The sequence below is a fragment of the Hordeum vulgare genome, chromosome 1H (assembly GCF_904849725.1).
Source record: "Hordeum vulgare subsp. vulgare chromosome 1H, MorexV3_pseudomolecules_assembly, whole genome shotgun sequence".
NCBI lineage: Eukaryota > Viridiplantae > Streptophyta > Magnoliopsida > Poales > Poaceae > Hordeum > Hordeum vulgare.
This window is the reverse complement of record NC_058518.1, coordinates 428,739,240-428,754,695: the sequence shown is the minus strand read 5'-3', so window position 1 is coordinate 428,754,695 and position 15,456 is coordinate 428,739,240. Positions and strand designations below refer to the sequence as shown.

Genomic DNA, 15,456 nt, shown 5'->3' with positions numbered 1-15,456 from the left:
GCAAGCCTTCTCCAACACCTTATGATCCCAGCGTGACACTTAGAAAGAACAAGAAAGAGAAGAGAGATCAATTAAGATACTCTCAAATTGCCGGTTCACTCATGTACCTAGCTAGCGCTACAAGACCAGACATCTCTTTTGTTGTGAGCAAACTGAGTAGGTTCATGTCCAACCCGGGTAATGATCATTGGCATGCACTAGAAAGGGTCTTGCACTATCTGAGAGGTACTATGAGTTGTGGAATTCACTATTCAGGGCACCCCGCTGCGCTAGAAGGATATAGTGATTCAAATTGGATCTCTGATGTTGATGTAATCTACGCTACAAGTGGGTATGTATTTACTCATGCAGGTGGTGTAGTGTCATGGAGGTCTTGCAAGCAAACCATATTGACAAGGTCAACTATGGAAGCAGAACTAACGGCTTTAGACACAGCCACTGTAGAGGCAGAATGGTTGCATGAACTCTTGATGGACTTTCCTGTGGTTGAAAAACCCATACCTGCTATTCTTATGAATTGTGACAACCAAACGGTTATTCCTAAAGTAAATAATTCTAAGGATAACGCAAATTCATCAAGACACGTGAAGAGACGTGTGAAATCTGTCAGGAAGTTGAGAAACTCCGGAGTAATAACTGTTACGTATATTCAAACAGACAAAAACCTAGCAGATCCTTTTACGAAGGGACTATCACGAAATGTCATAGATATTGCATCGAGGGGGATGGGTATGAGACCCATAGACGTTACACCATAGTAGTAACCTAACCTTTGTGATCGGAGATCCCGTGAATTAGGACCTGAGAAGAACAAGCTATTGGTTAACAGAGGAGAGTAATAAGTGACCATCTCTAAGTGAAGATGCAAAACTCTCAGCGGTGTAAGGCTTAAGTGTTGTAAGGCAGGTTGGCAACATGCCTTAATGTGATTCTATTGGCTGTTATAGCAAATATGTTGTCCTAGAGAGCAATCTTGAAAGAACACACCTATATGAGCTCCGATTGTAAAACGTCACAATCTAGGAGATTTGGGTAATCTATAGTAAGCTCACGAAGAGACCAGGGAGTACGACGTATATGCTCCAAACCTCGGGGTAGCCTACTGGCAACCAAGTACTGGTTAAGACTTTGAGTGAAACCTGTTCACACAAAACTAGTAATTCAAGGCATAGTCCATTGTCAAGTTGTGGATGGATGTAGCTTAAAGTTCTAGGCAGAAGTTCAACTTAACAATCTCTGCTGAAACACCGGTATATTAAACGAGTGGAGAGAAAAGGCAAATCTGTAAATGGTTATTTGAGATCTGGTGGGGGGTTGTTAGTATTAATGGGCTTTGCCCATCTACAAAATTCTGAAATCTCAAATTGAGCCCATGAATTAAATGGCAAGTGGTGGTGTGGTGGTGCTAAAGTTTAGTCCCATATCGCTAGTGGAGGAAGTGTTGGACCTTTTTATATAGTGAGTTCTCCTCACCACTCTAAGTGTGTGTTGAGAAGAGAAAGGATAGAGCCACACGCGCGCGCTCGCTCGCCTGGCCGGGCCGGGCGTACGTGCGACATGCGCGTGAATGGTCTACCAAATTACGGTCCGATGCCTTGCGAGGGCGCGACTTCCTTTTGCCGTTTTATTTTTTATGTCTTGGCAGACAAGTTGAAAATTTCTTGTCCGGTAAGTATACGATTTGGAAACCAAGTCGGTTTGAGACGTGGCCACGACATGGAACCGACCTTGGTCCTCCTATATATACTACTTATCGTGGTCGGCCAAAGACACACTGAAAACATCTAGGGTTTTGCCTCATCTCACAACTTGCACCGCCCATCGTAGTCTACATCATCTCGAACACCGGCGTGCATTGGCGTGCGAGAGAGCAGGTCTACGAAACCGTTCATCTTTGCGATCCTGCATCGGGAGAGGACGAATTAGGTTTTTGGGAAGCGCTTTGCGCGAGTGCTCAAATTTGTCACCACGGGTCGTCTACCATCCAAGTCGGGTGGTGCTACTCATCGTCGTCTTCATCGCCATCATCAAAGGATCGTCACCAACATCATCTTCAACGCAGTCGCTCCTGGTGCAACTAACGAACAATACGTTACTCGTAATCTGTTTATGATGATCGCTGTTGTTGCTGCTTCTTGCGCGGTGATGTTGTGCAGGTTTAGTTGTTCTGCCGGTTTGCTAGAGTATTGTATGCTACTTTATGTGTTAGTCATGAATTATTTACTGGAATTAATCATGAACTTGCCTAATCTTCCAACAATCCAAAAACCTAATTGTAGGCAATTTCTTGAGTTAACTATGGCTGGATTTGCTGATGCACTGAGGCTAGATAAGTTTACCGGTGTGCACTTTAATAGGTGGGAAGTGAGATCCGCAATCTGGCTTACTGCTCTGAAAGTTTTCCATGTTAGTGCTGGCATGCCAGAGGGAGCTTCTGATGAAGATCAGAGAAAGTTCCAAGAAGCCAATACTGTGTTTGTGGGATGCATTTTGAGTGTTCTTGCTGACCGTCTGTGTGATGTGTGCATGCACATACAAGATGGAAAGACATTGTGGGATGCACTAAAGGCTAAATTCGGTGCTACACATGCACGCAGTGAATTGTACATCGTGGAGAAGTTTCACGACTAGAAGATGGTGAATAACCGTTCTATGGTTGAACAAGCTCATGAGATACAATGTATTGTGAAGGAACTGGAACTCCTTAAGTGTGATCTACCCGATAAATTTGTGGCTGCGTGCATGATTGCATAGTTGCCTCCTTCATGGAGAAACTTCGCCACTTCTGTGAAACATAAGAGACAGGAGATATCAGTTGAAAATCTGATTGCATCTATTGATGTTGAAGAGAAAGCTCGGGCTAAAGACACTACTGAGAAAGGAGGTGAGGTTGAACCTGCTGCCAACATGGTACAAAGGTTCCCACAGAACAAGAACAAAGGAAAGAACAAGCATGTTTTCAACAAGCCTATAAAGACTACTACCTTCAAGAAGAAGAAGTTCAACAAGGCTGAGCTAGAGTGATACGCCTGTGGGAAGCTCGAACACTTTTCCAAGGAATGACCAGAACGCGCAAACCGCAGAGGGAAAACCAGCTCGAAGACAGTCAACATGGTGATCGCTAGCAATACTAATGGGTATGGTAATTTACCTATTGTTCTTTCAGTATTCCAATCATCTTTATGGTGGATTGATTCAGGAGCTAACGTTCATGTGTGTGCTGACGTCTCTTTGTTTACTTCTTATCAGGTTGCAAGGGATTCTTCCGTCCTAATGGGGAATGGGCCGCATGCTTCTGTTTGTGGCATTGGCACGGTGGATCTGAAGTTTACTTCGGGAAAGATCGTGCAACTAAGGAATGTGCAACATGTACCTACTATGAACAAGAATCTAGTTAGCGGCTCCCTTCTATGTCGAGATGGGTTTAAGGTAGTTTTAGAGTCAAATAAATTAATCGTGTCGAGATTTGGACAATTTATAGGCAAAGGCCATGAGTCGGAGGCTTGTTCCGCTTTTCCCTTTCAGATTTTTGCAATAAGTTGGTAAACCAAATTTGTGCTAGTATTAATGATGATACAAATGTTTGGCATTATAGTTTATGTCATATTAATTTTGGTTTAATGTCTCGGCTATCGAGTATGAGTTTAATTCCTAATTTCACACTTGCCAAAGGTTCGAAGTGCCATAGTTGTGTGCAATCGAAGCAACCTCGAAAGCCTCACACGGTTGCCGAAGAGAGAAACTTGGCACCTCTAGAACTCATACATTCTGATCTATGTGAGATGAATGGTGTGTTGACAAAAGGTGGAAAGAGATATTTCATGACTTTGATTGATGATGCGACTAGATTTTGATATGTTTGTTTGTTGCAAACTAAAGATGAAGCTCTCGATTACTTTAAGATCTATAAAGCTGGAGTTGAAAATCAACTAGAGAGAAAGATCAAGCGTCTTAGGTCGGATCGTGGTGGAGAATATTTTCCCAAAGTTTTTGATGAATTTTGTGAGGAACATGGCATCATTCATGAGAGGACGCCTCCCTATTCGCCCCAATCAAACGGGATTGCCGAGAGGAAAAACCGCACGTTGACTGACTTGGTGAACGCCATGATAGACACTGCTGGTTTATCTAAGGCATGGTGGGGGAGGCTTTGTTGACTGTATGTCATGTCATGAATAGAGTTCCTAACAAAAATAAATAGAAACCCCCTTATGAAGAGTGGGTTGGGAGAAAACCATCACTTTCTTATTTGCGCACTTGGGGATGTTTGGCAAAGGTCAATATTCCTATCCCCAAGAACGCAAACTTGGACCAAAGACAATGGATTGTGTTTTTCTGGGTTATGCTCAGCGGAGCATTGCTTATAGATTTTTAGTAGTTAAATATGAGGTTCCTAATATGCATGTAGATACTATAATGGAATCTCGTGATGCAACATTTTTGAGAATATTTTTCCTATGAAAGATATGCATAGCATTGCTAGATTTTCTTCTGAGTTAAATTCTAAATCTAGTACATTTGATGATTATATTGAACAAACACCCGAGGAAGTCCATGAGAAGGATAACGATGAAGCTCTTGTAAGGAGCAAGAGACAAAGGGTTGCAAAATCCTTTGGTGATGATTTCATCGTATACCTTGTGGACGATGCTCCCAAGTCTATTGAAGAGGCATATGCGTCTCCGGATGTAGATGATTGGAAAGAAGTTGATCATCATGAGATGGACTCAATTCTTTCTAATGGAACTTGGGAGTTAACTGAACGACCTTATGGTTGTAAACCTGTGGGTTGTAGATGGGTGTTCAAAAAGAAGTTAAGGCCTGATGGTACTATTGATAAGTACAAGGCGCAACTTGTGGCCAAGGGCTGCACTCAGAAAGAAGGCGAAGATTACTTTGACACCTATTTACGTGTTGCTAGAATAACCACCATTCGGGTGCTACTTTCCCTGGCTGCCTCTTATGGTCTGATCATTCATCAAATGGATGTAAAGACAACTTTCCTAAATGGAGAGTTGGAAGAGGAAATTTATTTGGATCAGCCTGATGGGTTTGTGGTAAAACGAGAAGAGAAAAAGGTGTGCAAGTTGCTAAAATCTTTGTATGGTCTGAAACCAGCACCTAAGCAATGGCATGAGAAGTTTGAAATAACTTTGACTTCTGCGGGATTTGTCATTAATGCGGCTGATAGGTGTGTCTACTATCGCCATGGTGGAGGCAATAGTGTCATATTATGTTTGAATGTGGATGACATATTGATCTTTGGTACAAATATTGTTGTGATCAATGAGGTGAAGACTTTCCTATCAAAGAGTTTTGACATGAAAGATCCGGGAGAAGCCGATGTGATCCTAAACATCAAACTTATTAAGGATGAGAGTGGGATTACTCTAACGCAATCTCACTATGTTGAGAAGGTCTTGAGCCGTTTCGGCTATATGGATAGCAAGCCTTCTCCAACACCTTATGATACCAGCGTGACACTTAGAAAGAACAAGAAATAAATGAGAGATCAATTAAGATACTCTCAAATTGTCGGTTCACTCATTACCTAGCTAGCGCTACAAGACCAGACATCTATTTTGATGTGAGCAAACTTAGTAGGTTCATGTCCAACCCGGGTAATGATCATTGGCTTGCACTGGAAAGGGTCTTGCACTATCTGAGAGGTACTATGAGTTGTGGAATTCACTATTCAGGGCACCCCGCTGCGCTAGAAGGATATAGTGATTCAAATTTGATCTCTGATGTTGATGTAATCTACGCTACAAGTGGGTATTTATTTACTCATGGAGGTGGTGCAGTGTCATGGAGGTCTTGCAAGCAAACCATATTGACAAGGTCAACTATGCAAGCACAACTAACTGCTTTAGACACATCCACTTTAGAGGCAGAATGGATGCGTGAACTCTTGATGGACTTGCCTGTGGTTGAAAAACCCATACCGGCTATTCTTATGAATTGTGACAACCAAACGGTTATCGCTGAAGTAAATAATTCTAAGGATAACGCAAAGTCATCAAGACACGTGAAGAGACGTTTGAAATCTGTCAGGAAGTTGAGAAACTCCGGAGTAATAACTGTTACGCATATTCAAACAGACAAAAACCTGGCAAATCCTTTTACAAAGGGACTATCACGAAATGTGATAGATATTGCATCGAGGGAGATGGGTATGAGACACATAGATGTTACACCATAGTAGCAACCCAACCTTTGTGATCAGAGATCCCGTGAATTAGGACCTGGGAAGAACAAGCTATTGGTTAACAGAGGAGAGTAATAAGTGAACGTCTCTAAGTGAAGATGCAAAACTCTCAGAGTTGTAAGGCTTAAGTGCTGTAAGGCAGGTTGGCAACATGCCTTAATGTGATTCTATTGGCTATTATAGCAAAGATGTTGTCCTATAGAGCAATCTTGAAAGAACACACCTATATGAGCTCCGATTGTAAAACGTCGCAATCTAGGAGATTTGGGTAATCTCTAGTAAGCTCACGAAGAGACCTGGGAGTAGGACGTATATCCTCCAAACCGCGGGGTAGCCTACTGGCAGCCAGGTACTGGTTAAGACTTTGAGTGAAACATGTTCACACAAAACTAGCAATTCAAGGCATAGTCCATTGTCAAGTTGTGGATGAATGTAGCTTAAAGTTCTAGGCAGTAGTCCAACTTAACAGTCTCTGCTAAAACACTGGTATATTAAACAAGTGGAGAGAAAAGGAAAATCTCTAAATGGGTATTTGAGATCTGGTGGGGTATTGTTAGAATTAATGGGCTTGGCCCATATACAAAATTTTGAAATCTCAAATTGAGCCCATGAATTAAATGGCAAGTGGTGGTGTGGTGGTGCTAAAGTTTAGTCCCATACCGTTAGTGGAGGAAGTGTTAGACCTCTTTATATAATGAGTTTTCCCCATCACTCTAAGTGTGTGTTGAGAAGAGAAAGGAGAGAACCACACGCGCGCTCGCTCGCCTGACCAGGCGGGGCGTACGTGCGACATGCGCGTGAATGGTCCGCCAAATTCTGGTCCGATGCCTTGCGGGGGCGCAGCTTCCTTTTGTCGTTTTATTTTTTATGTCTTGGCAGACAAGTTGAGAATTTCTTGTCCGGTAAGTATACGACTTGGAAACCAAGTCGGTTTGAGACGTGGTCGCGACACGGAACCGACCTTGGTCCTCCTATATATACTGCTTATCATGATCGGCCAAAGACACACCGAAAACATCTAGGGTTTTGCCTCGTCTCACAAGTTGCGCCGCCATCGTAGTCTACCTCATCTCGAACGCCGACGTGCATCGGCGTGCGAGAGAGCAGGTCTCCGGAACCGTTCGTCTTTGCGATCCTGCACCGGGAGAGGACGGATTAGGTTTTTGGGAAGCGCTTTGCGCAACTGCTCAAATTCGTCACCACATGTCGTCTACCATCCAAGTCGGGTTGTGCTACTCATCGTCATCTTCATCGTCATCATCAAAGGATCGTCACCAACATCATCGTCAACACAGTCGCTCCTGCTGCAACTAACGAACAGTATGTTACTCGTATTCTGTTTATGATGATCGCTGTTGTTGCTGCTTCTTGCGCGGTGATGTTGTCCATGTTTAGTTGTTCTGCTGGTTTGCTAGAGTATTGCATGCTACTTTCTGTATTAGTCATGAATTATTTACTGAAATTAATCATGAACTTGCCTAATCTTCCAACTGTATTTGTGATGGCGAGTTGTGAGAGGCATTTTACCTGATGAATGTTCTTTGCAATGCCGTCATATAAAAGAATCCAACACTTGCCGTGTGTGCTTTGCTATGGAAGAGGATTTGATGCATGCATTATTGCAATGCTCACACGCCAAGAGATTTTGGGCTGAAGCATGTTCGTTGCTGGACATTCGGATGCCTCGGCTCCATCCTGTTACTTGGACTTGTGATATCATTTGTGAGGATCGGTTCAATAATGCTAAGCGAGCAAAGTTAATTACTGTTATGTGGGCGATAGGGCTCTCCAGAAAGCGTTTGACACATGATGAACAGAGGATTGATCCAGTATTCCCAGTTAAGCGCATTAGAAAGGATTTAGCACTGCTTGACATACCTAATCAACATGTAATTATTTTACCTGGGTATGGATGGTGCCTTCCAACAGAAGGGTGTGTTCAAATCAACATTGATGCTGCTCTAAACTTTGATGTAAACAAAGCTGGTGCTGGTGGAGTGGTAACTGGTAAGGTCTCCGTCCTCCTTTCTTGGATCATGGAGCAAACCGCTTGAAGAAGTAACATACCCGTTCATAGCTGAGGCGTTGGTACTACGAAAAGGCGTGATCTTTCCTCAACTCGGAGGCTGCTATCCACATGTGATATTTGAGACAGATTGTCAGGAACTTGTGAATTCTCGCGGCAACTATCGGTCGGCTGTGGCACCGATCCTTCATGAAATTGGAGAACTAGCCTTTTTTTTTTCATCTTTTGTAATTCATCATGTTTACAGATCAGCCAATTAACCGGCCCATCTATGCGCAAAGCATGCTTCTGCGCTGATGGTCATCGAAGATTGGCCGAGCTCAGCACCTTCCTTCCTGGTGACAAGCCTCTTGGATGGCTGACTATCCCGGGAGCTTATATGTTGAATAAAGTTCTCTGATTTCTCCGGGAAAAACCATATACGTACTTCTTATCTTCGAGAGTAAAAAACCACAGGCACGGCACGCTGCACCTCGCCAGCTGCTGTCGGCCATGGCTGGCGTAGTCGCGAGCACGCGCCCCAACAGAGCCCCATTTACTCCTCATCTCCATGGCAGCAATGGCAGGAGCCGCATTTACTCTTTCCCTCATCCACCCACCAACTACCCCAAAACCCTCTCCCCTTCGCTCCCCGCTCTATATACCACGCTCCCCTTCTTCCACACTGCGCACCCTGCTTTCTGCCTAGCTCTGTCTTGCATGCCACACACCTAGGCACCTATCTAATCTACCTAGCCAAGCTTGGAACCCCACGTCGTTCCAATGGCGGCCTCCTCCACGGCGACGGTGCTCCTCCTGGTGCTCCTCGCGTGCGGCGGCGCCACGGCGCAGGTGTTCCCGCGCGCGCCGTGGAACTTCACGTTCCCCAACGGGCCCGGCGACGCAGCAGGGGCCAGCGGCACCGGCGCGACGGGCGGCGGCGGCGGCGGGCCGTCGGTGCCGGCCATGTTCGTGTTCGGCGACTCCCTGACGGACAACGGCAACAACAACGACCTCACGTCGCTGGCCAAGGCCAACTACCTGCCCTACGGCATCGACTTCGCCGGCGGGCCCACTGGACGCTTCTCCAACGGCTACACCATGGTCGACGCCATAGGTACGTGCGTCGCTCCATCCTCCATGCATGCTTCCTTGTGCTTGTGCTGCATGCATGCTCTCCTGGCCATTTTCGTTTCCTACTAGCTAGTACGTACTTGAGTTTTTTTTTCTTTTGCGTTAAACTTCTTGAGTGCTTCAGAGCAAGCTTAAATTTCCTCACCAGGAAAACAACTCATAAAAATGCCGCCGGTAGTATACGATGTGTTATTTTCGCATATAAATCAAACCCTTTTGTTGCCTGCAGAAATAGCAAATCAGCTGGCAAAGTGGTATAGTGCCTCTTTTGAGTAGAAATTGCTAATTTTAGTACATCCTAGAATGAGCCAGTCATATTGCAAATAATGCAATGAGAGGCTAGAGCGTCAGGAAACCCGTGATCTAGCGCGCGGTACACCACACCGGCCGCACGGCTATTTTTATGTCATTCTCATAGTCATTTCCATGTTCGGACTTGTTTACAGAAAAGGAATATACATAGTCATTTGATGTGTTTTAGTCTTTTTATATGCACAAACATATCAAGTGGGCGTAATTAGTCTGTCTCTTCATAGAAGAATGTCTTAGTACAAATCATAGAGTAAGTCGTTATCATTAGCTTACATTATTGGTATGTGTGTCGAGTGTCGACCGTCGACCATATTTTACTATTAAATCATTAGAGTACTATATGCAAGCATTAGTTAACTTATTACTATATAAAGGCAAGATCCTCTGAAATAGTTAATTAAAGATTCTAGCTGGTTTGATGGAATTGGATGTGCATATGCTGGTACGTTCCTCAGGGTTTCTATTTCTATATCTATATGTTCACGGTCCATAATTATTGACTAGCTATAATTTCGTTGTGTCAAATGTTAGGTTAGGTTGCTTCTCCTTTTTTCACTGCTTGATGAAGCAATGCAATTACCCCGTACTGTTTTTCATATATGCAAGTGTGTGAGTTCCACACAGAAAGCCTACATGCATGTATAGTAGTACTCCAATGGAAATCTACACCGGATAGTACACTGTTTAGGGAGATCCAAGCAAATCATGCAATACATAGTGCACGGTCCTTGCAAACGAAATCTAAAATGATTAGTTTCAACTGTAATCTCAGTACATATAATTAAGCACTGCGATATCCTGCTAGCATAGTAGCATAGCTTGAAGCCTAGTACCAGTACTGACTGTAATAACTACTGACCGGCCTCCTCCATGTGCTCATTCAAGTGTATGAGAGAGAGAGAGAGAGTGAGAAGAGTGAAAAGAGAGTGAGACACTCCACACCAGTACTAGTAATACGTACTACTAGTAATAGTGTAGCACAGCGGTACTCGGTTTCCTCCGGGATCATAATGCCGTCCCATTGATTCAACACATACAGTGCACGTGATGCGATGAATTCGGCCAGTCAAAACCTGTACCACCACCACTATGGTGGCCTCGTCAATGTTTCCATGTGACCCTGGCCAGGCTATGGACATGACGCCTTGTATAGTAAGTACGGTGGTAATTAACCACTCGGCCAATAATTCACCACAAAACTAGTAACTAGGGTTGCAGCTGTAGCAAATTCAATCTTAGTTACCGCAAACAATTAACCATACACCTGCTAGAACGTATGTACAGTGGATTATATCTTAAATATAAGTTTTTCTAGAGATTTCACTAGTAAACTATATACAGATGTATATAGACATACTTTGAGTATATATTCATTTATTTTTGCTGGTATGTAAACTCCTAGTGAAATCGTTTAAAAGACTTATAGTATTTAATAACGGAGGGAGTACTATAGTTAATTAACTTTCGTCGTGGTGTGCATGCATGCAGCTGAGCTTCTGGGGCTGCCCCTGCTGCCCTCGAACAACGACGCCTCCAACGCCGACAGCGACGGCGGCGCCCTTCAGGGCGTGAACTACGCCTCCGCCGCCGCCGGGATCCTGGACAACACGGGCCAGAACTTCGTGGGGCGCATCCCGTTCAACCAGCAGATCAAGAACTTCCAGGCGACGCTGAACCAGATCAAGGGGAAGCTCGGGGCGAGCAAGCTGGCCTCCTCGCTGGGCCGCAGCATCTTCTACGTGGGCATGGGCAGCAACGACTACCTCAACAACTACCTCATGCCCAACTACAACACCCGCAACGAGTACAACGGCGACCAGTACTCCACGCTCCTCGTGCAGCACTACACCAAGCAGCTCACCGTAAGCCATGCATGCATGGACTCTTCTTGGTCTTAGCAGTAGTAGTACGTATGAGTAGTAAGCTGCATCGGTCTCTGACGAACCTGAACATGCATGGACGCAGAGCCTGTACAACCTGGGCGCCCGGAGGTTCGTGATCGCGGGGGTGGGGTCGATGGCGTGCATCCCCAACATGCGCGCGCGGAACCCGGCCAACATGTGCTCGCCGGACGTGGACGAGCTCATCGCGCCCTTCAACAGCAAGGTGAAGGGCATGGTGGACACGCTGAACCTCAACCTCCCGCGCGCCAAGCTCATCTACATCGACAACTTCGAGATGATCTCCGAGGTGCTGCGGAGCCCCTGGAACTACGGATTCAGCGTGGTGGACCGCGGGTGCTGCGGGATCGGCCGGAACCGCGGGGTCATCACCTGCCTGCCCTTCCTCCGCCCATGCCCCAACCGCAACACCTACATCTTCTGGGACGCCTTCCACCCCACCGAGAGGGTCAACGTGCTCCTCGGCAAGGCCGCGTACTCCGGCGGCACCGACCTCGCCTACCCCATGAACATCCAGCAGCTCGCCGCGTGGCAGCCGTAGATGGAGTTTCTTCTCGAGGGGAACCAGCTAGCTAGCCACTAGCTACGTACGTGACATGCAGTGTTCTTCCGTGAGTTAATTCCCAGATTAGGTCTATCTGGAGTACTGCGTGCTCAGTTCAGTTCAGTGCGTCTGTTTTTGATCGATCAGTCATACGAGTGTGTGTACGGATCGTTCAATGGTGTTGTGTATTGTCGTCGTTCTAATGATACAAGTAGATGGAGTACCTCAGTAATTATGAGCACGTCGTGACATCGTCGACCTGGCCAGTATTTGATTGAGGTGTTTCAGACCGTACTTACGGGTAGATGCGTAGGCCAAAGCCAGTGAACGAAGATCTGGAGTGAGGCAGTTTAATTACTCAAAAATGCTAGACCTACAAAAACTTACAAAGGTTTACTTAACCTTTCAAACTAACTCTTCTCTCCCCCCTGATTTTCAGTGGGGTGGGGCCCCTCATCCCTCAATTACCAATCACAATCTTACGCATCAGTTTGTACGTAAAATCTTTACGTAAATCTTTGTAGGTGTAGCATTACTCTTAATTACTCTACGCCAGGAGGCCCAAGACGCGCGCGTACCGCGAACTACGTACGTACAGACTATCAAGACAAACACGATGCATGCTCATGCATTTCTGCCGTAATTAACTAGCTCGTGGCCGCGCGGGGGATACGGAATTACGGACCCGGCTCGCGTGGATGGCTTGGGTTATATCGCCACAGGAAGCGGCGCAGAGCTTTTAATCACTGCCGCCGGCCGTATGTACACCATCATCGCGGTGAAGTTGCAACGGTGCTTGGGTTTTTCTAATTGCTCTATGCAGACGCCACAGGCCATACTGTAGTTCTCTTGGAACTTGGTGGAATGGGACCCTGGACACCGGTGCGTGGGATTCGCATGCACAGGCATCTCGACAACTCTAACGAGGAAATGCTATAAATCCATTCGAAATAAACGATAAAGAAATAGTTACGACTATTTAAGAAGTTATCACCTAAGTAAATCCAAACAGCCCCCGTAGCTCAGTTGGTTAGAGCGTTGGTCTTATGAGCCGAAGGTCGCGGGTTCGAGCCCCGCCGGGAGCACTATTTTTTCTCTGCTTTATGCTTTTTTTTGCACATTTCACGGCTTATATAAAACACTCAGGTTGATTCTCCTATAAAATATGCCGTCGCTTATGTAAAATACTCAAGTTGATTCTCCAATAAAAATATGCCGTCAAGGCTAGTCTATGGGTGGCCTCATTTATTACGTCATATAAAGAGTCCGTGTGTTGCAACGGAAGCAAACCGGACAACACGTCCTAACTTAATAGTCATGACTTGAGACCTTTATTTAAACTCACATCTACGTTGTCTCTTTTTTGTGAATACATCTATGCTCTCTTTCTCTCGAAGATGAACATCACTTTTCTGTTTTCATGTGATGTTTTACCGAGGCGTGCATATGCGATTATTGATACTTTCTTTTGTCTTCAATCTCATTTTGATGAGGTGTACAACATGGATCGACCTCGGTACGAAAAAATAGATTGTGTACTATTGATTAAATTACAGCATAAATAGAATTTTAAAATTATTAAATAGGTAAAAATAACATCGTATTTAGATTGTACGCATCACTGTAGATTCAAATTACATTATAAATAGAATTTTTTAAAATTAAATAGGTAAACTAACATTATATTTCGATTCAACACATTTTTTGAATCAAAATTCATATATAATAACTTAAAATTAGAGTTAAAGTTTAAAAGATATAATTTCTAAAGTATTTGTCAACTATAATTAAACCACGGATTAATTAACAACATGGATCGGCCTCGGTATGAAAAAATGGATTGTACGCTATTGATTAAAATTATAGCATAAATATAATTTTAAAATTGTTAAATAGGTAAAATAATATCATATTTAGATTGTGCGCATCACTATTGATTAAAATTACATTGTCAATTTTTTAGTTTAAATAGATAAACTAACATTATATTCAGATTCTACATATGTTTTTAATAAAATTTCATATATAATAATTTAAAATTGGAGTTACCGTTTAAAAATATGATTTTTAAAAGTATTTGTCACTTATAATTGAACTGCAGATTAATTAATATAAAACTGTAGGGGTGTTTCTGAAAACATACGGAAAACAATTCGTTTTTTATTTAAGTATGTACTACGGGTTTATTTTATGAAAATTGAAGGACGTTTCTATAAAAACTACAAAAAACGATTCGTTCCCTCACTTAAGTCATGACTGCGGGTTGATTTCGAAAAACCACAAGGGGTTTCCTGGAAAAATATATAAAACAATTCGTTTTCTCATTTAAATCCAGTCTGTGGGTTGACTTCGGTGAACTCGAGTTTTTTTTTTTGCAAAACGACCACAACGACGCACGACAGAAACACTCCGTGTTTTAGGATTAGGAAAGGATATAAACACATGAGAACACAACAACATATTGTTGGCACGTGCCGCGGGTGTGTCGGGAGCATTTATTCTTTCAATATGACCACTTTATATTATTATTATTTTTGCATATTTGACCACTTATGTAAACCCTCCGGTGATTCTCCCATTAAATATGTCGTCAAAGGTTAGTCTTTGTTGTCTCGCTTATTATATGTTATATAAAACCTTTATATATTTTTATATATAAACACCCGAGAACAAAGCATCACTATGTTGGCACGTGCTGCGGGTGTGTCGGGAGCATTTGTATTCTTTTAATATGACCACTCTATGTTTTTTGCACATTTCACCACTTATGTAAAACACTCAGGTTGATTCTCCTATAAAATATGCCGTCAAGGGCTACTCTTGGTTTGTCTCATTTATTATGTTATATAAAACCTCTATATACCTTTTTTATATATAAACACCTGAGAACACAACATCATTTTGTTGGCACATGCTGCGGGTGTGTCGGGAGCACTTTTTCTTTCAATATGATCATTTTATGTTTTTTTACACATTTCACCACTTATGTAAAACTCTAAGGTTGATTCTCCTATAAAATATGTCCTCAAAGGCTAGTCTTGGTTTGTCTCGTTTATTATGTTATATAAGACCTCTATATACTTTTTTATATATAAATACCCAAGAACAAAACATCACTTTGTCGGCACGTGCTGCGGGTGTGCCAGGAGCACTTTTTTCTTTCAATCTACCACTTTATGTGCTTTTGCGCATATTTCACCACTTATATAAAACCCTCAGGTTTATTTTTCCTATAAAATATGCCGCCAAATGCTAGTCTTGGTTTGTCTTGTTTATTATATTATATAAAACTTCCATATACTTTTTTTTATATATAAACACATGAACACAACAACGATTTGTTGGTACATGC

At 43.4% G+C, this 15,456-nt stretch overlaps 1 protein-coding gene and 1 non-coding gene across 2 annotated transcripts; both read left to right on the top strand.

The window, feature by feature from the left end:
* The first annotated feature begins 8,803 nt into the window (after positions 1 to 8,803).
* On the top strand, positions 8,804 to 12,345 carry LOC123442736 (GDSL esterase/lipase At1g71691-like). The gene is made up of 3 exons (XM_045118868.1): positions 8,804 to 9,330; positions 11,148 to 11,521; positions 11,625 to 12,345. The coding sequence occupies exons 1-3, from the start codon at positions 8,997 to 8,999 to the stop codon at positions 12,099 to 12,101; spliced, it is 1,185 nt and encodes a 394-aa protein (XP_044974803.1). The 5' UTR covers positions 8,804 to 8,996; the 3' UTR covers positions 12,102 to 12,345.
* A 770-nt stretch (positions 12,346 to 13,115) lies between these two features.
* On the top strand, positions 13,116 to 13,189 carry TRNAI-UAU. The gene has a single exon. It is a non-coding gene; the product is annotated as a tRNA-Ile (tRNA).
* The last annotated feature ends 2,267 nt before the right edge of the window (positions 13,190 to 15,456 follow it).

What these genes read in the sequence shown, in the direction of transcription:
- LOC123442736 (XM_045118868.1), top strand. Translation starts at nt 8,997, where the DNA reads ATGGCGGCCTCCTCCACGGCGACGGTGCTCCTCCTGGTGCTCCTCGCG. An exon ending in CACCATGGTCGACGCCATAG is followed by an intron (nt 9,331 to 11,147) that starts GTACGTGCGTCG and finishes GCATGCATGCAG; the next exon opens with CTGAGCTTCTGGGGCTGCCC. An exon ending in ACTACACCAAGCAGCTCACC is followed by an intron (nt 11,522 to 11,624) that starts GTAAGCCATGCA and finishes GCATGGACGCAG; the next exon opens with AGCCTGTACAACCTGGGCGC.